The sequence below is a fragment of the Squalius cephalus genome (assembly GCF_949319135.1).
Source record: "Squalius cephalus genome assembly, chromosome: 16".
NCBI lineage: Eukaryota > Metazoa > Chordata > Actinopteri > Cypriniformes > Leuciscidae > Squalius > Squalius cephalus.
Window position 1 is genome coordinate 17,412,627 of NC_137137.1, and position 25,363 is coordinate 17,437,989.

The 25,363-nt window shown below is 35.9% G+C and overlaps 4 protein-coding genes across 4 annotated transcripts in view; 1 reads left to right on the forward strand and 3 right to left on the reverse strand.

Annotated features, from left to right (window-relative positions):
- Positions 1-1,028, reverse strand: part of ghra (growth hormone receptor a) — a 42,690-nt gene extending 41,662 nt beyond the window's left edge. Inside the window, exon 1 of the mRNA XM_079896406.1 lies at positions 714-1,028. The gene's annotated coding sequence lies outside the window, so the exon portion shown is untranslated. The remainder of the gene's footprint in view (positions 1-713) is intronic.
- A 4,273-nt stretch (positions 1,029-5,301) lies between these two features.
- Positions 5,302-10,366, reverse strand: fbxo4 (F-box protein 4). Its single transcript, XM_079897972.1, has 7 exons — positions 10,035-10,366; positions 8,776-9,008; positions 8,415-8,638; positions 8,225-8,300; positions 7,457-7,626; positions 7,120-7,307; positions 5,302-7,033 (listed from the first exon to the last, which is right to left on the reverse strand). Exons 1-7 carry the CDS (start codon positions 10,173-10,175, stop codon positions 6,950-6,952), a joined length of 1,116 nt encoding a protein of 371 aa, XP_079754098.1. The 5' UTR covers positions 10,176-10,366; the 3' UTR covers positions 5,302-6,949.
- A 1,461-nt stretch (positions 10,367-11,827) lies between these two features.
- Positions 11,828-18,899, reverse strand: rimoc1 (rab7a interacting mon1-ccz1 complex subunit 1). The gene is made up of 6 exons (XM_079897424.1): positions 18,738-18,899; positions 15,905-16,014; positions 13,818-13,964; positions 13,465-13,596; positions 13,265-13,379; positions 11,828-12,710 (listed from the first exon to the last, which is right to left on the reverse strand). Exons 1-6 carry the CDS (start codon positions 18,826-18,828, stop codon positions 12,475-12,477), a joined length of 831 nt encoding a protein of 276 aa, XP_079753550.1. The 5' UTR covers positions 18,829-18,899; the 3' UTR covers positions 11,828-12,474.
- Positions 18,900-19,760: 861 nt separating this feature from the next.
- The window catches only part of oxct1a (3-oxoacid CoA transferase 1a), a 52,123-nt gene continuing 46,520 nt past the window's right edge, over positions 19,761-25,363 (forward strand). Inside the window, exons 1-3 of the mRNA XM_079898080.1 lie at positions 19,761-20,043; positions 21,279-21,387; positions 22,130-22,220. Coding sequence (XP_079754206.1) covers positions 19,945-20,043; positions 21,279-21,387; positions 22,130-22,220 — 299 coding nt within the window. The 5' untranslated portion in view covers positions 19,761-19,944. The remainder of the gene's footprint in view (positions 20,044-21,278; positions 21,388-22,129; positions 22,221-25,363) is intronic.

Sequence of the window (25,363 nt, forward strand, 5' to 3'; positions counted from 1 at the left end):
ATTACAAAAGTGAGCAGTAATCATTTTTGAAAATATTCTAGTGTTATCAAAGTGCTCCAAATCCTCCACTGCAATATACATTAGATAAACAACGCACAAATAATAATAATGATAATAATTATGCAAAACTATTCATACAATACATTCTTCAAAAGTGAAGAAATGCCAGCTGCTTTATATTCTAATACCCCAAGTGTACTTGACTACACCTGAAGTGCCCTAAAGTGATTTAAACCTGAGGAAATCACCTCCATGACAGCCGCCGAGTATGCATAAATCCAGCTGTCCCAGAAATTCATAACAGGGATAACCAGCAAATGTGTCCCACTCTGTTTAACTTGTTACTCTGGTTTGGTTTAACAAGGGTAATAAATATTTTCAATCACTTTTCGCAGGCGATAAGCCATCTGAAGCCCCTTATAAACATACCGAGACGTGGGTAAACTACATTTTGGATTTATTTCCACTCGCGCTGAGCAAAGTTTAGACGACAGAACAACATCAGAAAAAAAATCACATATTATCCAAAGACTTTTAAACTGCACACGAAGCCCGCAAACAGAGCTCGATTCCGCAAACTGTTTACCGCCCTGTGCTCCACGAGCTCTGCACACCCCTTTAAACCAACGTGTAGCCCAAATAAAACACTTGAACCCGAGATTTATAAACGCATATCATGCGAGAGCACTTGATAAGAAGAGAGCGAAACTCACTCAGCCCCAGAGAAGTTGTCCGCGAGCAAAATCTGTAGCGAGTTACTTTTTCACCAGTTCGTTCATCCGGATCAACAGACTTGAGTGTTGTGGGTCTCCCGATATTCTCCCCCTCCAAAACGATGCAAAAACGTGATGAGTTGACACTCAAAAATCACTCGAACATATTTTTGGGAACAATGCGTTGCAGGGTATTCAGGTAAAACGCGCTGAAAAGTGTTGACAGGGATATGTTAAGAGGGAGTGGGGGGCACAGCGAGGATCCTGAAGGGTCTCACGTTGACTGCGTAGTACTTCAAGTCTCCACTGCAGATTCACATTAACTGCTCTCTGGCGATGTCACTGGCTCGCGCCCCCTGCCGACAAATATTCAAGTCTTGGCGCGAGCTGCGAAATATAGCGGTCTCCCACGCGCTGAGCGCGCGCAACATCCAAAACACTCGCGCCGCATAGAATCGAGTGAGTTTAGTTACAAGTAACAGATTACTCGCGGAAACTAAGTTTCTTTTTGTCGTTTGTGAAAGTCAGCACTGGACTGGTCACCCTTTTTGTTTGCATATTTTGGCCAGAGAGAGACAGCTCTATTCAGCGTTTTTGAAGGAGAATCACTCTTTTGGTCACTTATTTGGGAGAGCGCGCTTTTCAGACAACTCAGGACATTCTTTTTGGTCACTTAATAGGGAGAAAGGACTCTAATGCTCTTTTCTGGTCATTCAATTCGACATTTTTCTGAGAGAGCCAGGACTGGCCACTCTATTTGGTCACTAACTTGGGTGAGAGAGCACATTCATTGGCCACACTTTTCTGTAACTTTGGTCACACTTTTCTGTTACTTTTGGCCCAAAAAGTGCATATAGCCTACCGTATTGAAGAAAGCACATTAAAATCAATGAATCCATACAGTGTGTTTGTGTCACATAAAAATGTTGCAAATACTGCACTGTAAAAAAAGCCTACCTGGTTGCCTTACATTTTTGTTTTAGTACAATGAAGGAGATTGGTTTATTCAACAGAAACCCAAAATAGTATGCTATCTGAACCACATTAATTATCTAAGTTGGTTTGACAAAGGAAAAAAAAATTGTAATAGCAAATCATGAAAATAATTTGACCATACTCACTAGGCTATTTATAGATTTCAGTAATGTGACAAATCTTGTGGGTTTGTAGGTTATTCCTGTGTTAATGAATTGCAAATCAATGGTGTGGACAAATGTCTTGTTCTATATTATCATGACAACAATACAACTCCCAACAAGAGAGTAATGACAGTAATTGTAGAGCAGTGGAAAGAGCATATAGTGTAATATTTGTGTAGGGCTGAGAATATTTTCCTTTCATTCATCTTTTCTAAGTTTGTGGGATGGGGGGTTGTGTGGAGAGAACAGAATCCAAACCACCATCAATATTTGCCAGATGAAATGACCTAATCTTTACATTAGGTCACAGTTCATTTTGTGTACCTGCCTTTTAATTATTTACTGGATTTCTCATAATGGTAGCTTGACATCCACTCGGACATGTCTTTTAGATATTGAGAAACCTTACATGCTCGAATAAAATTAGACCTCCTCAGTAATGTTTCTCATCAACCTTAATTTTGTTCCATCATGCATGCTATACAATTTAAGAACTGTATCTTTTTGCTGAATCTTGTCTGGCTGATCATATGGTTGTGATTTTAATAAATATAGGCTATATATCAGTTTTCATACCTAGAGGTGTCTTAAAAATATATCAGAAATTCAAGGTTTTTCTATCAATATTTCAAAAAGAAACCATAACATGTGAGGTGTGATAGCCCTGTAGTGAATTTAGATCAGATTTGGTCCATTGAAAGGGGCCCATTCCTAGCTCCCTAGTGCCTCAGTGAATGAGAGTGGGGAAAAAAACAGCAGCTTCACGTTAAACCAATGTGACATGTGAACAAAGCTCTTGGACGAGATGCTGAGTGTCCAACTTCACTCTTATAGAAATCTTTAAACATTCCTTGCCCTCATTGCTCATCGCAGTGATCATTATAACTTTCGTTAACTCTAAGTAAATCCACTTCACCAGCTAATTACTCTTCGACAGCGATGCTATAGAAATATACAGAGCTACCGCAAAAACAGAAGTTCAAACACACAATTCTAAAGATGGCTGCATGCTTGTTTCTCTGGGGCATAAGGTCTTTGGTTGTGAAAAGTTGCAAAATGAACAGATGGGAGGAAAATGGCCCTGAGATGGACCTTGAAAAGTGGTATAAAACAGAAATTCTTGTAAATACCTTCCTTTTCTCACAAAACATGGCCTTTTCAGGCTCCAAATGAAGCGTAATTCACTTTGTTTGTGTGACACCAAGCTAATGTGTATTTACCTCAGTGTCACTAGCTAAACCTCAATTGGATTAGAAGGGCTGTTGTGCACCTTGTTGGCTTGTTGGGCACAGCACTGGTTTTAAGTTCCCTGCGGCATTGAGATAACAACAAAAGGAAAAGGAATTATTGGACAGGAATAGAGACACAAGGCGACCTCTATCCACATTCAGCAGATCGGCTGTTACCCTTTTTTATGTATCTGACAAATGCCCCAAAGGCACTTTTTTAGATGTAAAAATCTCTCCTAAGAAATTTTATTTGGGCATAGACAGGCCAATCAACAGTTAAAATGCTGAAATCTAGATCCATTTCTTGAATGTGATTGGCTGAACATATGTTTCAAGAGTGATTTTTCATACACATCGACTAACCAGTACACAATTCATTCAACCAATTTTTTTTTTAAACTCTAAACAGTTCAGGAACGAATCAAGGCACTTTATGAGCGAGTCGTTGAATCATTCACTCAACCGGTTCGTTAAAAAGAACTGATTAACTCAAAACACCACCATTGTGTTCTCAGAGAAGATTAAGAGAACTTAACTCTTAATAACTTAATAACAGATCTGATCAGATCTGAACAATGAGTCAGGACAATGTAATGAGCACTAGTGCAAATGTTTATCAGCAAGAGGCCTTGAACTCAAAAGAGATGTTTTTTCCCACCCACTGACAGTCTCGGTGGGAGAGTAAAAACAAAGCAATCAGCATCCCAGTCATTGTTTTAATATAGTATGCAAATTAAATGTTTTCCTCATATTTTCTTGCGCATGGATGGTCCTAATGGAGGCTAACGTTGAGGAATACAAATAAGACATTTAAATCTAATTGGCAGTGAAAAATTGGTGTGTATGAGGGGAAGGAAGGTAACATGGAGCCATGTGTGAAATATAGCCATTAGTCCAACAAACAAAAAAACTACACTGAAACTAAAGACCTAAAAGGTGGACAAGTTTTGATACAAAAATATAGCCTGTTGCTTATTTTGTGTGAGGGGAATGGTAACCGTAACAACTCTGGAGGAAATGTCACAGGTATCATTCAAAGAGGAAATAGGATTAATTCTTTTCACAGACAGAAAACAACAGCATTATATGCTTTTACAGAAAAATAGCTATTTGATTATACGAGTCCATATAAATTATACATTATCAAAAAAAGATTGTTATCGGGGGAAAAACAACAACAACAACTCACTGTGTCATCATTAACGAAAAAGCTGAGTAAACAACTCTCATGCTAACATACAAACTGATATGTTAGTCACGTTGTCCATGACCCACCTCTTTATCTCTGTAGCTCTGTTTCCGAAACGAGTCGGGTCTATGCCACAGATATCCACGCATCTGAAGTGTTTGGCAGAGCTGAATCACATTAAAGCGACCTATATGGAATTCAATCCATAAATATAATGTCAACACCACCAGTCAGTATGTGGTACTGGATTTCACTTTGTGATAAGCCCAAAACATGTTCCAGATATTGCCAAAACATATTAAATACATGGCTTTCATAGCCATTACTTTGCTTCTTGCAAAATAAGATTTTGTTTTGATTGAACCTATTTGATTATTTTTCCTGCATAACTTGGATGGAATATAATCAACTCAGGTGGTCTATTTCTGATCCAGACATGAGGACATAATGTTGAAACAGACTGTTTTTGCAGAATTAAATAATTTAAAGCACACTCCCGGTCTGTAACCTGGTCATGAATAAGGACAAATTGCCTCTAATGACATACAAAAGGAAGTTGTATTCTGAAAATTACTTTTAAAAATAATGCATTACATTGTGTTACTCCCTAAAAAAGTCACTTTTTATGAAAAGTAATGGGTTATGTTACTTTTGTGTTACATTTTCTTACCTGGGCTGGGCTTGCTTGTCTAAATTTTAATAACCAAATAAATAAGTTTACCAATAAAAAATAAAAATAAATAAATAAATATATATATATATATATATATATATATATATATATATATATATATATATATATATATATATATATATATATATATATTTTTTTTTTTTTTTTTTTTTTTTTTTTTTTTAATGTAAAGGCTCTTTCACACTAAGGCGCTGTTTACACGACACCGTTTTCAACCGTTTAACAAGCAAAGTATACTTGGAAAAAATAATCTGATTACAAATTTCACGTTATCTATCTATCTATATCTATCTATCTATCTATCTATATGTTTGAGGAAAACTGTTTGCAAGAGCTTCTGGAGAGATGAAAGGGAACATTTTAATGCGGAAAGGGCAACACTTTCTCCATTATGTCAAATTTCATTACAGAGCAGACAGCCATCTCTACCATTCAGGTTAGACTTAATGCATCCAAATTGCAGCAATTACGATTTCATTTTAAAACAGACTTTTTTCAAGACAATGATTATTGCTACACTTAATCATTTTATGAGTAAGAGAAGAGATTGCAAGGGAACCAGTCCTCTTCTTCCTCCAGGGAGATACAAAAGGACTAAATTTATTTTAAGAATTTTTCTTCCTTTCGGAATGGATTAGAGAAAAAAAATATGCACTTAGAAATGAGTCACTTGTCATTTAAAACTTACATGTCGAATCTATCAAACACTAAACCTTTAAAATATGTTGGAAATATAATAAATGAACGCCTGCTGCCTCTTTTCTTCAAGGAGCTTCAAGGCAACCTTTATCCTCCTACTCAGTCCCATTTTTCTCAACTTCAAGTGACTCAGTTTGACAGTTTAAGCATGCTTAGTGGCAGTGTGGCCTTTAGTAAGGCTGAACTTTAGGCTTAGTCTCTTAATTACTCAGTTTATCATATTACCTCTGCAAAATGCCGAAAGCAATGGCTGGCTTTCACTTTAATTAAACAGAGGAAGAGAGCAGGGCTGGGAGTCGGTGACAAAGAGAAGACAGAGACAAAGCAATACCTAAATATCTCTGGAACACTACCCAATGGATGACCTCCACCCTGAATAAAACTGGCCAGCAGAATGATGAGGTTATACCAGGTCAATGTTCTCATTGTTGTCAACAAATCTCTTAATAAAGCTGAGGCTACTGCCTCTTTGTGGACAAAGAGGGAAAACACCATTCATGAGAAAAATCATCCATACAAAATAAGTAAAAACAATATATGAGAACTGAAGTACATCATTATTTCAGTGTTACATATTATTTATGGTGCACTTATTACCTAGCTTCATAAGGAGAGGAAACCGCTATGTTGTACAACCATATTTATACAACAGTTAGTTCAAGAACTCAATTTTGATTGGCCGAAAGGCATTCTGAAAGCAAATATCAGAATATTTAGTCATACAGCACTGGGACTGGGACAAGTGAGTCAATGAATCGCTCACATAACTGATTCATGATTCGGTTGGTTCTGCTTTGGCCTGAGTACCAGGCAAAATTCTGTATAAAATGTAAGTTGCTTATTAACTTCTTTATTGAACTACATGTTTCATAAAATCTATATCACAATCATAACCTTCCTGTTGTTCTGATTCTGATTATCAGCTGCCACATCAGTCCCATCACAGACGTGTTGATATTCAGTACAATTGCACGCTTGCTTGTGTAATATTCCTTAATCATAATCCCGAGCTACAGAAATATAATTCCCGTTTAAAAAACAAATCTTTTTTTTTTTTATTTAACTTCAAAAAAGTCAATTAAAAAACAACATTAGGACAAAACAATAAAAGGTCAATTGTCAAAAAGTGCAATGAACATCAGATCAGTTCAATGAATCTTCTACGGTATGACTGTGGCCACCACCAAAAGTACAATCACCAATAATGGTGTGACTTGTATGTTGTATCTTTTGGATCAGAAGATGTTTGAAAGGCCTCTATAGTACATCCATGTCAATCTTGTTAGTTACAGCTTGACTCCAGACTGCCTCAGCAGCCAATCAATGCCATCCAGCAGTCCTGTCAGTGTTTCTGCAGTCGTGTCCTGAACCTATAGTATCACAAAACATATTGAAGCCTTACAGAACACAGCGTTCATTTCTTACGCATTATTCTAGATGCTGTTTGATGTCTTACCATCCAGGGGTTGGGCAGTGAGCTGAGCTGAAGCTGATGGGCAACGCTCACACAAGGTATCCTGCGTCTGTCTGCTGTCTCTCTAGACACACAGGAGAGCACCAGGATAGGGCGGGACACAGCACCCATCACAGGGTCTAACATAACCCTGATCTGGGCACTTTCCCCCTCCCACCCTCTGTCCGCTCCTCCAATATATGAACAAGAGATACACAGAATAAACTGCGATATCACTACATATGCTTCAGGCAAAATTTATACTTGTCAACATAACTAATTTAATTCAGTGAAGCATAAACTTTATAATTAAAAGTGTGCTCAAACACAACACTCCTACCTCTTTCTGTCTCAGCATTTGCCACAAAGATGAATCCATTCATGGCTTGGCAAACTTGATTAAACATGGGGATAAGGCTTAAGGGCATGTTGGACTCGCTGTCCTCCTGATAGACAAAGAGTTTACTGCGCAGACTGAGGTGCTCCAGGCGAGCTCTTTCTCGCTCCGTCCTAAATCACCAGACACAGACTCTCATTCATACAAACTGGATTATGTGACACATTTACACATCAGCTCCGAATGATAATGATTTAAAATGTCATGCACGTGCCGCAAATAAAAACATGAGCAACATGAACTGCCATTAAAAGTTTTTTTGAAAGAAATGAATAAATGTATTCAGCAAGGATGCATTAAATAGATCAAATGTGACAGTATAACATTTGTAATGTCAAATCAAATAAATGCTCTTCTTTAGGACTTCCTATTCATTAAAGAATCCTGAAAAAAATTTTGCACAAACATATTTAGTGGCACAACTGTTTTCAACATGGATATAATAATAAGAAATGTTTCTTGAGCACCAAATCAGCATATTCGAATGATTTCTGAAGGATCAATGGACACTGGCTACTAAAAATTGTGTTTATTAGGAATACATTACATTCTAAAATATAGTAGCCCATTATTTTATATTGCAATAATATTTCACAGTATTACTGTTTTTACTATATTATTGATCAGATAAATGCAGTCTTGGTGAGCATAAGAGATTTCTTTCAAAAATTGAAACACTTATGAATGAGAATAAACTATCCTCTTCCTTACCTGTTAGTCGAATATAAAGTCACAATATTGAATCTGTGCTGATCTTTGTCCATAAAACTAATTCCTGATCCAATACCTGAAAAAAAAAATCCCATCAAGCTGAAGAGCCGAAAAAGCAACCACAGCACGCAACCTCCATTTATTCAGTTAAATAACCACCTTGAATAAACTATAAGTAATTGCAGGGTACCATCAATCTGACGTTGAGGTCTTCCTGCTATCGGCAGTACATCAGGGGAATTCATGATCGTGGTCATGAGGGAAATCTCTAACTGCTCAAGCCCCGGGCCGAACATGGCGAACCGTGGCTCTGCAACCGGTACAAGGGACTGGAAGAAGGAAGTCACAGACTCAAACGTTGCCTTGGGTTGGTGTCGCCACTGGTTTCGACAGGCCGGGCAGATGCGTAGATACCTGTGGGTGCCGTGCCAAAGAGAATATATTAGTAAACATTACAGGTTTTTGAATACAGGCTAACAATTTTATAGTTGCTCCCAGAGCGAATTATTTCTGATATCAAAGGGCCATGTGCCTCAACGTTAAGCACTTACTCTGCCATATAATCAAACTGCATCTGAGAGTCATCCAGCACAGCTGAGCCAGTGAGCTTGACATGAGGCACTGATAAATGGTCGACTGACTGCCAGAGCGGCATATCACGCAACAGGAAGTACTTCCACAGGACAGGGTCTCGAACCATTGACCGCCAGTAGGTACTGGTGCCTCCCAGTCTGCAGAGGTCTTGCGGAGACAGGAAGGTCATAATGAGAAACTGCATGTCAACCTGTATGTTTAAATAAGGAAGACAACAACAAAAAAAGTGTTTTGGAATATTGTTTAAAGAGGTAGACCGGTTAGAAGTTTGGAGTTGGTAATGTTTTTTTAATGTTTTTGAAACCAAGGCTGCATTTATTTGATCAAAAATACAGTAAAAACTATTATATTGTGAAATATTATTACAATTTAAAATAACTGATTTCTATTTGAATAAATTTTAAAATGTAATTTATTCTGGTAATTGTAAAACAGATTTTTTTTTAGCATCATGACTCAGTGTCTCATGATCCTTCAGAAATCATTCTAATATGCTGATTTGGTGCTCAATAAACATTTCTTATTATTATCAATGTTGAAAATGTTATGGGAACTGATACACTTTTTTTAAAAGTTTTTTTTTAATGAGTATAAAGTTCAGCATTGATTTGAAATACAAATATTTTGTAACATTACAAATGTCTTTACTGTCACTTTTGATCGATTTAATGCAATCTTGCTGAAGTATTAATTTCTCCCTTAATCTTTTGAACGGTAGTTTAAATAACACTATAATAACGCTGATTATTTAGAGACATGCAGTTTAGTCTAGTCTACATACAGTAGTATACATACTACAATACTGCTCTTACTTTTACTGCAGTATATATGCATGTTGTGCACAGTATGCATATTCTCTACATGCATACATGCTTCAGATAATGCACTTGACTTGACCATCCATCTCAAGTGTGATAAATGAACTAGAAGTAATATCAGCTGTGATCTCTTTTTCGTCACATCATTTGATCAGACTACCAAATTTTTATTTTATTTTTTATATATATTGAGGTAAACTTCAAACCCATTTGTTGAATTAAATAAGCAAAGTGATGAGGTGATGTGGTAATGTATACTGACATGCATACAGTATACTGTCAGTAATCAGTACGTAGTAAGCTAGTATTACATTTCGAACATAGATAGCCGTAGTATGTACTTGTAATAAAGCGTCAGGTAAATAAATACTTAAGTAATTCAAAGAATCGTGCCTTACCGACAGATTATCCAGAGAGGGGCCCGTGACGTCATCACTTGTCCCCTGAACATCACTTTGCTCATCTTTTTGTCGTCTTGTATCAAAAAACCTATCTCTAATACTCCTAAGACTTTGTACGACTATAGATCGGCTCAGCATACTGACCCTTATTTGTCAACAATTTCTAAGACTGATTTCTATATGTAACCTTTTTAATAGAGTAATTTGCTTAATTTCAGCAGGCCTACATGATATTTCAATTTCAGCTGTGCAATCTGAAGTATTCCTTTGGCTTTTCCCGGAACTGTCAAAGTTACACGTCTCTCATGTTTTCATAGGCGTGTATGCGTACATAGTGCATTGTGGGAATTGTAGTTTTGAAAACAGGACACTACAATAGAAAAAAACCGAGTACTAGGAGTGACACTTAAAAATTAAATAAATGAATAAGTTATCAATGTAATAATTTAAACACATAAAAATGGAACAAATTTAAATGAACAAATTCGATTTTTTATTTATCTACACTTTAAATGTACATTTATTTTTCAATTCGAAAATTATTAATTTGAACACATTTTAAAAGATTCAAATGTCTATTAATCTGTCTATTTGAAATGAATTTATTTATTTATTTCCATTTTAATGTTTGAATTATTAAATTGATAACTTATCCCTTCATTTTTTTTGTAAGTGTCACTCCAAGCTACTTAAATATTGTCCATCTTGTGCCCGTTACCCAAAGATTGCAATTAGAGTCACAATGTTGCAGATTTTGTTGTATATCACAAGAGTATTACTCCTGTGCATATCAAACTACATTGGCTTCCTGTACGATGCAGAATGCTTTCAAATCATTGCATGGTTTAGCACCAGAGTATGTTCTGATTGAATCAGTCTGCATCTAATGTCTTTGCGTTCAAAATGAACATTTTATGGTTCCTCAATCTCGCTTAAAATGTAATGGTGATCGGGCCTTTTCTGTTGCAGCTCCAAGGCTTTGGAATGACATTTCTCTGTCTGTAAACCATCTCCAACACTTAGTGTAATTTAGAGTGCACTATAAACTCATGTTTTCTTTGCCATTCAAAAATGTTTTGTAAGTTGTTGTGTGGTATAACATGTTTTATTGGTTCTGTGTTTTTATTCTTTCTGTACCACACTTAGGTTCCACATTGTGGTGTTGAAATAAAGTTTGAGTTGATCTGACTAAGTATAGCTTTACAGAGCAACTACTGTATGTCTGATGTTTTCGGAAAATGCGCATGGAGAAAAAAAAAAAAAAAAGCCCCACAGTTTTAATGTTAATCACAGCCACCCATTAGTCATCTTTTGTGTGTTTACTTCAAACAAGTGTACACATTCAACAAAATCATATTAACCAGTAAAAGGCACTAACATTATGCAGGGTTGCTAATTACCCCAAAACTGATAGCAATGTAAGCTTGAGATCACATTAAGCACGTCTTGATTTTTCAAATAAATATTGTCTTATGAATATTACACCAGCACCAAAAGTATTCGCACTTCTCAGAACTCTCAAGCTGGACTGTTAATTAAACAAACCATAATGCTTTAATTGCCTCACCTTGAAGCTTTAAGAATGTTAGTTGTTACTATGTTAACGTTACAAGATTAGCAATAAGGGTTATAAAATACAGATACATCTTGAGATTTGTCTGGAAACCTTTTGATAATCACTGGGGACATGAAGGCAATCAGCAACCTTTATCTATTAACACTCCAAATAACTTTTCTGGTGTAACAACATCCAATGCATGTGAAACCAAAATATCACTCGCACATTCACATTTCAACATTTCTTAACCCAAAATTTATTTCAATGATGACATAAAAAACAAAAAAATGAACTTCCTTTTAAAAAGAATAATGACCAAAAAGTTTCGATTTTTAAAAGTATACTATCAAAATATCCAAATTCCCATCTCTGAACATTACATCTGGTCAACGAAAGCAGTAAAGATGTAACTTTGAATAAGTGAGCAGAAGAGGTGTCATATACAAAGATGTTATTAAAAAGAAAAGGTCCATACTTAAAAATGGTCACGAATACTTAAATATGCAACATATATCTGCATCTCCCCCTCCTTTGTACCATTTCTTTTAACATATATAAATGACATATATAAATGTAATGAACTAAAAATAAATAAATAAAAATTAAAATAAATAAAAAGTTGTTTGATGTTTCTCAGCTGGAATAATTGTTTCCTTAAACAAATAGTTATTTGTTTATATTTTACATTAGAAGTATTATTCCACATTCTCAGCGAAAACACACATCCAGAAAGCAAATCTGGACCGGAAGATAAGTGCCTTTTTTGTATTCAGTATTTTTCTTTTTTAATCTTTTTTGTTTGTTTAATTTTTTTTTTTTTTGCTAGCTTCAGAACAATGACATTTTGTGAACCTCCTCTCCTAAAAGCTCTCTCCAGGTTTACTGTAAAATACTAAGGATCTCCTTGGCATTCTCCGTGTTCCAGCCCTGACCCTGAAGTGGCCCCTCGCATGCCAGCACGTACTTATGGAGGATTTGTGTGCCAATATCTCGGAAATGAAGCCTGTCCTCTTTGCGCTCTGTGGTGTCCATGCTGCAGTCCTCATATTTCACTGCCCAGAAACACATCTCACCAATGTACATCATTGTAAGCAAGTGAGTATCAGAAAAGATACCTATTGGGGGAAAGGGGAAAAATGGAATTAGTCAAGAATATAAACACAAACACACTTCTTTTCATTTTGATTAATAAAAATGATATTCTCTAAAAATGACACCTGACAAAACTAAGATGAATGAACAAATCTCAATGCATCTTGCCCATTAACCTCTGTTAATATGACTTCAAGAACTGTGTAATTTATTCTTATATAGCAAATGTTAATCACATTTAAATGTGTGAACTAGTGAAAACCACTGAAATATTGGTTGTTATACATTAATTCAAGCACCAGGAATAAAGTTTACACATCTTTCCGATAGGAAATCTCTTCGTAATTAAACAAATATTTGAAGATACTGATAACCCAGCATCTAGAGATGTTAAAAATGCTGTTAATCTTTACGTGCTTTGAAAATCCGCCCCTGCAGAGACAGATTTTGAAGTCAGTGCATACGCAATAACTGGCATGTCTAGAGTTTTCAGTTCCCAAAATCCACACAAAACGCCACAGAAATCAATCAATCGACTTTCAGTTCTAGAACAGAAAGTACATTTGCGAAGATGTACCTTCTGCCAGAAAATTGGCGGTTGCAGAGTCATGAAAAACCACACCATCGTTCAGCTTGACTGAGTTCCTCACTTGCAACATTCTCATAAGGTAACGCACACCTTCTTGAAGACACTGTGAAGACACGGAGCATTGCAACACTTACTCAATTCATGGCCACTAAAACTGTCACTGTGGAGTGAGAGGTTGGGGAAAGAACCTTAAGGAATGTGGCTTTGTTCTTCTTGATCCACTGCTTGCGCTGGTGTAGTGTGTGGCAGTACATATATAATAATGCCCCACGCCTCCAGTATAGGCATTCCAGCAGCTCCAGTCCAAGCACAGACTGCACCTGAGACAAATCAGAGCATCACAAGACAGTTACTCACAGAAGAGTTTGCTCTGCTTCTTCAGTCTATGCCAATTAAGCTCTGAAAATAGATGCCTGTGGGCGATCAATTACGTATGCAATTAAAATGTGTGTTTAAGAGTAAAGAATATTTATTCTGAACACCCACTTGTAAAGTCAAAATGCAAAAAAAAAGATCTTTTACAGATAGAGAAATACAACACCTCTTGAGCAGGTACCAGTCGCCCTGCTAACACCTCTGGCTCTGTCAAGTCCTGTAGTAACTGCTGGATTTTGAAAGGAGAAGTGTCCTCAGGAAACTCCTGATCTACAAGCTTGTTTTCCTCATAGAATGTAATGTCCAAGACAACCTGTAGAAATGTGGGTAAAACAATGGGCCATGTGAGCCACTGCATCAAAATCAGGGTATCTATAGAGTTTTTAAATGAAATGTGACCATTTAATAGTCTGGCTATCACCAGACCAAGCTCAATCTTTTAAGACTGAACATTGGTCAGGGGAGTCTGCTCTGTATTTTCTACTGCACAAGAATAGACAAGAGTGCACTACTGCGTGATCAACGGGCATATTTCAAATGACTCTGTACGCAATTGGATAGTCCTTCAACCAATCAGACCAACGATCCGGGTGACGCGAAAACTCCAGGCAGGAAATGTGTAACCAAACGTGTTGATCAGCGGTTTGCAGAAGCAGCAATGGAATCGAGCGATTTTTGCAGGTTATGCAAAAAAAAAAAAAAACATGAAAGTTAGAGGTATTTACACCCACTCGAGCGAGTTGTTTGCTAAAAAGAAGCCATTGAGCATCGTCGATAGGTTAAAAGGCTCTGGAATTGGATTGGATTAGATTAAACACGCCAATAGCGTGCCAGTTTGTGATTGGTTCCTGCAAATTTGTAAAGGAAGCAGCAGAGATAAATGTATAGGTTTCCAGCCTGAGCTTCAGGGCGAAATCAAATCACTGGCAGATCAGGCTGGGTTTACCCAGTCTAACCATTTAAGGCCTCTACAAATAAAATTAATACTTTTTTTTTTTTTTTTTACTCAAACAGGCTGGGGCAAAACATGGTAACTGCACTTAAAATACTTGAGACATGTTTTATTCAATATATACATTTGTATTGAAGTTTATGCACTAACATATGATTACATATAAAATTAAATGTTGAAGTTAAAGTCAAAGTTCATGATATAACAACACTTTTTTTTCAGAATGACTGAAGGATACACAACACATGATACAAACGGACAGACCTGCAAATTTATCTGTATACATATGACAGACACCTATATTGTACATGAACATAACATATTTCTATCTGCAATAATGTAATAAGTATACAAGACACGTGAGAAAGACAAACTAACATATCTACATAAAGATCCTTACATGACAAACAACTACACGACTGTATCGTACATTATCTAGCACAAGTCACTGAACATCTATTTTATCCGTACATTTGACTGTATGTAGTGTTACATGTTATACCAGATTCATCTGTCAAGGAACTTTAGACCATATGTTTAAAGAAAGACAAACAGATTGTTGTACCGATACTAGGAAAAACTATACATTTAATGAATGTTAAATAATGCTTCTAGTCTTTCCTTTCTGTGACAGGGTGAAATGAAATGCCAGATGAACTTAATTGCATAACCAAAACACACACAAAAAAGTTATACATAATGTGGAACGTTTTAACTATAAACAAGCCCCAAAACACTAGGACTCTTATTTTGAAATGTTTATGCTTTACTACTTCCAGCTGCTCATTCAAAAAGATGAGATAATATGCACTTACAATTATCTACACCATATTAAAATAAACACCATTATGTAAACGATGTCATAATTCAACAGTAATGTGTGATCACTTGGCATAAATGGGTGGCATTCAATGATTGTGAACTACTTTGAAACCGGGAGCCTGTAGAATGTGCAACAGTGCCATGTTTTATTATTTATTTAACTTGGGTTTAATAATCACATTAGGTCATTAGACCCCCTAAAATGTTATTTAAGACTTTTAATCAAACTGTTAGTGCTGTTAGTAATAATAAAAGCAAAGTGATTAACAAGAACTGTACATTTTTGATTGGGGCAGGCTGACAATATAAAGGTTACAGTTTAATTGTGCCATACAATATATAGCAAAGACAAATGAAATTCAATGATGAAAAAATGAAATTCAAATACTAATTAAAACAATATGTTCATGTTATTAACTGCATGATTAGGCTATGCTCATGGCAATTCTGCAGGGTGAGATGTGTGTTATGTGAAGTACCTGTGTATAATCCTGCAGCAGTTTAGGGAGGCTGCTGCTCTCTCCTCCATGTCTATAATAGGTTTTCAACTTGTCTAGTATGGAAGAGGCATTCTGTAAGTAGTCATCATCTAGGAAGGGAAAAAAAAAACGTTAATATATAATAGAGGGCATACAACAACATAGTTTACAGTTGGAGGTATAAGAAAAAGAGCTGAGGTTATATTGTTCTCGCAAAACTTCGGTCCAAAATGAAAATATTATACTTATTAGCCATTTTAATGAACGTAAATGTGTAATCAGATACCTGAAGGACAGCTTTTGGTACAAAACAACAAATAGCAACATTTAACCCTAAAACTGGCAATGTGATCTGGGTGTAACATAGTTTTTGTCGTCTTTTTTGGGCCATAAGAATGATTTCTTCATCAAATCCTTTTATCATTTATCACAGCCTGGTCTGTCTTGAGTATGCTGGTCACATGATTTGTTTAAAATTTTTAGCGTAGATTTTATGTATTTATTTTTTCCCTCTCTTTAACGTCTTGTCGATATATTTAGCGGTATTGTCTTTATTGTTTGGTGTGATGTTTTTGGGTTGTGTGTGTAATATGTGCTGAATTGTGAATAAAAAATAAATAAAAAAATAATAATTTTTTTGTGATTAATTAGTCAACCTGACCTAAATCCAACATGGCTGCCAGTGGTGCAGGACATTCAGATTTTGAGATAAGTAAATATATATTAAACTTACTTTTCTTTTGAAAAAAATAATACTAACACAGCTAACATTAATTATGAACATTGTTTTAAGGTGCTGAAAAAGAAAATTTATAAAATGTTGTTCATGTTGTTATTTAGCACGTTTTGAAATATGTTACACCTGAGTCACATTGCCACTTTTGGGTATAAAAAAGGGATTAACTTTGTATTCATTTTTGTAACAATCTTTGTATTCTGAGGGAATTTTTTTTTTTTACAAATTATAAAATGTACAGGTTAAACTGATACAGCCTGTCTGTCTTGAGTATGCTGGTCACATGATTTGCTTCAGGTTATCTGTGATCAATTAGTCAGCCTGACCTAAATCCAACATTTTTTTTACCATTTTACCAAATTTTTTTTTATGGTAACGCAAGGTCCGATTTCAAAACGGTTTTCACAGGCTGAATCTTGAGTTTGTAAGCTTTCCAATGATATATAATATGTCAACATTATATGAGTTGAAGTATAGGATATAATTGTTTTAAACATGCAATGGCAGTTACAGTTATAGATTTGGTCCTTTTTTTATACCCTAAACAGGCAATGTGATCTGGGAGTCACAACTCATAAAATCCAAAATACATAACATTTTTCAAAAATTCTTTTGGATATGATTTACTTAAGTCCAGATGATATAAAAAACGACATGAAATTATTTGTTGCTTATTTTCTACTCTTGCCTGTTTAAGGGTTAATGTCACAATGACAAAGAGGAAACTAGCTCTGTAAAACAACTCTGCACTCTGACTGAAAAGAGCTTGTTTTAAAACTATTGGGTAATTTACTCTGTTTTATTCTGATTACACCTAGCCTGCCGAGAATCATATTACTTCAATAGAATAATTTAAAGTCACCATGCTTATTTTCATGGAATATTGCAGTATTTGTTATTATGAAAGATTTATAAATAATTTGATATTATGAATATAGTCCCACCCTACATTTATTTTTTTCTTGTCCGAGAACCCTTTTCACTTAGATACACGTAATGGGAAGAAAAGTCGACATGAAACGGAAGCTGTGATAGTCTTTTCTTCCCTATAGTGACGTATATGCAAGTGAAAAGGCTTCCTGAAAAAGAAAAAAAAAGACCAGGCCAGTACTTGATATTGTCCATCAGGAATTGACTGGATAGTTGTGGTTTGCTATTGCTGTGATCTCATGTGAGTGACAGGCTGTCCCGCCTTCATGCCAGTAAACACATCATCAGAGAAGGGAAAGATGTTGTTGCAAGAGTCATTTTGAATAAAGATTACGAGGGCACATTAATTTATATAAAAATAACGATGTGCACGGATAAATCATTTATAATAAATAATGATAAATATAATACATAAAATGACATTTTAAAAAATTTGATTTCATGGTGACTTCAAAGACAAGAACGCATTAGTGTGTGTGTGTGTGTGTGTGTGTAAACTACGTATGACTGACAGGTTCTAAAACGCCAGTGCCTTTACAGTAATCTGCAACATTTCAGATATTTCAGACTATATGTATGACTGTTAAGTGACTATTTTTATATTAAAATGACCATTGGCCTGACTGAAGTAGGCAAAGTACTGCTAAAACGAGATTGATTTTCCGTTACATTCCTATTAGTGTTGCACATTTTTTAATATAAGTCGTTAGAAAGATACGCTAGTTATGGTTAACGTTACATCTATAATATCACATTGTAAAATAACTAAAGCTACGTATACAATGTTTAAATTAATGTGTGCATCATTGTGTTCTGTAAACTGCACGACCACATGCGAATTCACTTCATGCAAACTGCATCTAACTAGCTAGTCAAACATTTGAAAATTTACAGCACAGAATAAACGTGCTTTGCCTTTTAAACTACCGCACGGTTTAGCATGACTTGTACGACGTTCTTGTAAACTAGTTAGTCAAACATACCCCGTATGAACAGGGTTATAGAAGGGAATGGAAATATTTGTTGTGGTTCGCAGGAATGCTAACGCAGAGCGGCTAAGCTAACTAGCTAACGATGACAACAACGGGCTGATTCACCCAACTAACCTCACTTTCTTTAATAACGAGAGTCTGGTTTTACGCATTTGACGCCACGATTCCCGGTTACCTGGTTTCTCGGTTCGAAGTGTGGCACACTTGTTATCTAACTCAAAAATCCTCCTCTCCAGCTCGACGCTTCGTCTGTAGTCGTCGGCCATGACTGCAAACGACAGTCACGTGACGAGCGCGCGATTGCTCACGTGCGGAGGATTATTTGGATGTTTTGTTCTTTCATTTCATTCATAAATGGCACCCCTGGCACTTACATCCAAACAGAAGCTTACTTTTTCCACCCTTATCCAAATTACCCCCACAATAATAGGTGTTTGATAACAGTGAATTGAAATTATTGTTTGCAGAAGTGATGATGGGAAGTCCGATTCATTTCCGCGAATCGGTTCTTTTGAACAGTTCAGTTAAAAGAACCAGTTCAAAGATAGATTCATAAATTATTTCAGGCTATGACGTAATTATGCACCACGTGCCGTTGTGCTTATTTCATGATTCTCCATTAGCGACTATTTCTTTTATTTTCACAGTTACTTTTTATGTTAGTTATCATTTTATTGATGTATGTATTTTGTATTATTTTATTTGTTTTTATTGTATTTTATTTTTGTAAGTCTTCTTTCGGCCTGGCTGTTGTTATTAAAAACCTACTCTTTGAAATAAAATGGTGAGCAGTGTAACTGTTATACACATTTAGAACCTAAACAAATTTTCCATTTACATTAAAAATACTACAATTAATTTACTTGAGTGCTTGACTGAAAATGTGTTTTTGCATGTTTAAATGCTATTTAAAGACTGTCGTATGTGTTTAAAATTGTTATTAATATAACTGTAAACATATTTTTTCAGCAAGTTTTATGTGGAACATTTATGCAGTAACGTTACGCTCGAAACAAATACTGTTGCTCTCTTCACTGACTCGCTTTATCTGGATCACTGAGAGTCGGTCATGTTCTAAAAACTATTATTGGTAATTTAAATGCGTTGTTGAATCTGGAACCACTCCGAAAGATTCAGTACGATTCGGAAATGAATCATGCAGACCTGTCTGGTGAACGACCGACACGTTAAAAAAAAAGAAGATCCGACTCATTAGAATGAATCGGAAATCGCTAGATGGCAGTGAGAGAGTTAAATGCAAATAAGCAAATCGAGCCCCCGACACTCCTTCGTTTACCTCATCCCCGCCTTTCTGAGATCAACGAGGGCATTACTGTCACCATCATTCACTATACACAAAATTAGGCCTGTAATTTCCAGACATGGCGACTCTTAAAGCGCTAACTAGAGCGGAGAATGTGATCCTCAGGAACGTGACAGCGACGATCAAGACGAACCTCTTGAGATTCTCCGTTGGCAAGGTCAGTGTTTAGAAGCAAAAAGACGGTGCATCCGCAATTGTGCATGATGTTGAACGTGTCGGTGCTTCTATTTCGTCATTTTTTAAAACCCTACTACCCATTGCAGGGCGAAGAGAGATGTTCAGATAGTATAAGGAAGCTATAAATAATTCTATACATGATGTGTTTGCTTGTGTTTGAATGATGTGTGACAAAACTTACATATTCTTGGATTCAAAAACCATTGCATATAGCTAGAGTCTTCTAAAAGTGGTCATTTTGTGCTGCATTGCATTTTTATTTTAGCAAGCCATTAAATAAAATCAGCATATACAAGATTTTGAGTCACTTCGTTTCATATACTTGTATTGGACTGGAAATACAAGGTCATTAAGAAATTCTGGCTTGAGGCATAATCTACCACAGATTTTATCAAAAACTGTAATGGAAATTATATTGGTTTTTTTTTATTTGTTATTTTGACAACTACCTTGACAACACGGCAAACACTATTCATTGGTTAACAGTAACCCAACTCTCATTCCCCGCCTTTTGTTCCACTCACCATTTGGCTCATTACATCACATAACAGGTGAACTAAGTTAGACTGCTATTATAACTAGTTCTCAGAACAAGGATAAGAATTCTTCAGGCCCTGACCACTAAGATAGCATTGGTTTTGAAGTCATATATTTATGACAGTCTCATGCTAGTGTCATGTGGCTGTGAGATTCATGGAGCTGTTCTGTATACAGACAGAGCAGAAACCTTTGAAACACTGTTTCAAGGAATAACACAGTCATATGTGTTCCTCCTATAACTCAGTATTTTTGTTGATTATTGTTGGTAATACTGCTCAAGGCTTCTATATATACATAACAGATATTATTTATTGAGACAGAGTGATAAGTGGTCAGCTGTTTCCTCTCCTCGTCCTTTGGAGCAATTGTGAGGTCAAACATGCGCTGTTGTATAAACAAATAAAGATGAAATGGATTGCTTGGCTGGACTCTCGAGGTTTATTTATCACGTGAATGTCAAATTTTCATGGGAAAATCAAACTGCTTTAGTTGACAGTGGAAACGAATCTTATTTGACACTTCACTTTTCTATGCATAATTTAGGAATCCACTGTAAATAGCTAACATTCAAGTGTGGAAATCTGTTTCATTCATGCTTTTAAGTGCTTGCTGGAGTGTTTGTTTCTGTATGTCCAGCCTGTTTCATTCATTCTACTTTATGTCTCTGGTTGGCAGACATGCGGCTGCTACTTTTCCACATCAAGTCAACGGTCCGGACGATTTTATTCGGACCCCCTAGATGCCGTCAAAGATATTCCTAACGGAGCAACCATTCTTGTGGGAGGTAACTCAAGGGTTATGATTTATCATAAACTCAATCTTAATCAGTAACTGTCTGCTTAGTTATTACTTAGACTACCGTTCAAAAGTTTGGGTTCGGTATGTTTTTTAACATTTTTAAAAGAAGTGTCTTCTGCTCACCAAGGCTTTATTTATTTGATCAAAAATACAGTAAAAACAGTAATATTTTGAAATATTATTACAATTCAAAAGAACAGTTTTCTATGTTAATATATTTTAAAATGTAATTTATTTCTCTGTTGGCAAAGTTGAATTTTCAGCATCATTACTCCAGTCTTCAGTATCACGTGATCCTTTGGAAATCTTTCTAATATGCTGATTTGGTGGTCATGAAACATTTCTTATTATTATCAATGTTGAAAACAGTTGTGTTACTTAATGTATTTGTTCAAATCATGATACATTTTCTTCAGGATTCTTTGATGAATAGAAAGTTCAAAAGAACAACATATATTTGAAATATAAATCTTTTGTAACACAGTTGTCTTTTCTGTCACTTTTGATCAATTTAATGCATATTTTCTCAATAAAAGTTTTAATTTCCTTCCAAAAAAAAAACAAAACCTTTGAATATTATATTATAATATATTATTAATACTATTTTTAATTATTATATTAACTCCGTACAGAACAACATTTATTGACATCTCCCTGATAAATGGCTGAGGAGGTCATGCCAGCAAATATTGTTTGATTTCTTTACTATCCTTTTCCTTCATTCACAGGTTTTGGCCTATGTGGTATTCCAGAGAACCTGATAAACAGTTTGCTGAAGACCGGAGTGAAGAGCCTGACCGCAGTCAGTAATAATGCAGGGTAAGCCTTTTCAGAAGTAAACAACAGCTTAAACCGAGCCAAAAACAGTAATGGATTAAACTCAACCATCTTTATTATCGTACCCCAGCAATAGGCCTAAAATTTAACTTCTGTACTTCCTGACACATTCAAACAACAGAAACAGCATATTGAAGTATACCAAGAAATGTCAAGAACTAATTTATTTATCACAGAATTTATCACTTATACGACAATGAGAATGTGTGCGCAACTGACCACAAATAGAAAGAGATTACCAGTTTGACCAAGTCTAATCTGCAAGTTGGTCTAGTCCTACTGGTAAATACAAAAACACAGTGTGCACAAGGAGATCAATCAGTTATTCTCATTAGAAAGAGTAAATGTTTTCTAAATGTCTAGTTATACAGTCTAATTTACTGTCTTATTGGACGTTGATGTTTGGTTTATTGCTGCTGTGTCGCAGCTGCTCTGAACATGTGACTTGACGCTGATCTATGTATAGGTCTTTCTGTGCTGGCATTGTCCCAGGTTGGTTGTCTATGACTACATCTTTGCGTAATCTCTGAGAGTGGGCCAGTTATGTTATTTTGAGTTTTTTGTATTTCCATCGTGACCAGTGAGTGAAGCCAGTGTAGGTTGCTGCTGAAGATGGTCGAAGAAAGCGATAAAGGTCATTCTAATCGTTTTAGTTTGGCTTAAATAGGATACTGTGTGTGTTAAATATGCCAACAAAATAAATGTGGGTAAATAAAATGTATTTATGTCAACTCCTTTAAAACAGTCATCCATATCAAACTCATAAAAGTGCCATTTTTCCAGAGTTAGTTTTTGGAAAACTGGAGGAAGTTTTGACCTGTTTTAGATAGAAAGTTCCCCACCGATTCCCTTAAGTTTGTTTCCCTTCCTTCTGACTATTTGAAGCCCGCTGTTCTTGAATGCAGTGTTTAACTTGTTCTGTGAGTTCTGAATCTCTGTGGTAAGAAAACCTCCAGTCTACCACAGAGAAGCTCAGTGAGACTGTAATGTGAAACCTGCGTCACAGCAGTGTTTGGCATTAGCATGCGTTGCTTGCACAGGAGGAGGACACTGGGTCTAAGCATGCGTGTGCACAGAATCGTCTCAGACAGCGCGTGAATAGTGAATTTATTTCTTGTACGGACAAATTCACACAAAATTATGTAAAAACGCCCGTCTTGGCGAGTATCCTAGTAAAAAAAGTTTGGTACGCCATACGTTCGGTCTTAAAGGGAAAGCAGTCTAACAAACCTGCTCCTGTGTTTTAATGTTATTCAAACAAATTAACATTAAATCCCAAACCCAATCCTCAGCACTTAGCCCAGCAGGAGCTGCTCTAAATATGTGCTGTGCTATTAAATGATAATATGATAGAGCAATAGGCAAGGCAAGTTTATTTATATAGCACATTTCATACACAATGGTAATTCAAAGTGCTTTACAGAGAAGAAATAAGAATAAAATAAAATAAAATACAGTACAGTACAGTACAAATAGTCGGACGAACATTGGCACAGTGCTCATTCAGTAAATGCACAGCTAAACAGATGTGTTTTGAGTCTGGATTTGAATGTGACTACTGTAGGAGCACATCTGATCTCTTCTGGAAGCTGGTTCCAGCTGCGGCTGGCATAATAGCTAAGAGCAGACTAAGAGTGAACCCTTGGTATTTCTAGCTGATGTGATCCTAATGATCTGAGTGATCTGTTGGGTTTATATTCAGTGAGCATATCTGCAATGTATTGAGGTCCTAGGCCATTGAATGATTTATATACCAGTAATAATACTTTAAAATCAATCCTAAATGTAACTGGGAGCCAGTGTAAAGACCTGAGGACTGGTGTGATATGTTCATATTTTCTGGTTCTGCTGAGAATCCTGGCGGCAGCGTTCTGTATGAGCTGCAACTGTCTTATGGTCTTTTTGGGAAGGCCAGTGAGGAGTCCATTACAATAATCCACCCTGCTGGTGATGAAAGCATGAACAAGGTCTTGACTGGAAACAAAGCATATAATTCTTGCAATATTTTTCAGGTGATAGTATGCTGATTTAGTTATTGCTTTGGCATGACTACTGAAACTAAGGTCTGACTCTAGTGTCACACCAAGATTCCTGACTTGATTTTTAGTTGGTTGACCCCTAGAGTGAAGGTATGCAATCACCTTGAGAACATCATTTTTTTTGTTTTGTTTCCAAACGCAATGACTTTGAAAGAAAAGTCATTTGAAAGTTAGAAAGTTTTGGCACATCCAACTGTTTACTTCATAAATGCATTGGCACAGGCCAGGGAGTCACTGGGGCTGTAATCGTTAGGCGATAGGGCTAAGTAGAGCTGTGTGTCGTCTGCATAGCTGTGGTAAGCAATTTGGTTCTTTCTCATTATTTGGCTCAGTGGGAGCATATACAGCATATACATTAGAATGAACAGTGAAAGTTACAGAAGCTCATACAATACATTTTAGCAGGCTTAATTAAGCATGGAAATAACTTAAGGAAATACATATTTGATGGACAAATTAAGCCAACTAATATGATTTATATTATTTTGGTTTCTCTCTCAGCCCAATATATATATATATATATATATATATATATATATATATATATATATATATATATATATATATATAATCACTGTTTGTATCACTCTGCTTGTCTGTGCTTATGCGTTCCAAAAAAACTGTAAATCTGTGTTAAGTGTATTGCTATTCAATTCAATTCAAATTTATTTGTATAACGCTTTTCACAATACATATTGTTTCAAAGCAGCTTTACAGAAAGTGCATTTCAGAAATGTACATAGAAAAATACAGTTAGTTAATCATGTATTAATTTAGGGCATAACATATCGCCAGCATTGAGTCGTCTCTTCACAGGCGTCGAGTCATCTCTTCATGGGTGTTGGGGCATCTGAAGTTTCCATGAGAGGCTGGATACAAACTGGAGCTTACGAACTCTATTTACAAGACAACTAGCGTCCCGAGATGATAACAGAAAAGCAGATGGGAAATAATTAGCATAGCTGCTGTTCATAATATTAATGCATTCGATCTGATTCAACTGAAGTATAAAAGGTAAGTATTATGTGAATGCTTGGCTAAAGAGATGCGTCTTTAATCTAGTTTTAAACTGGGACAGTGAGTCTG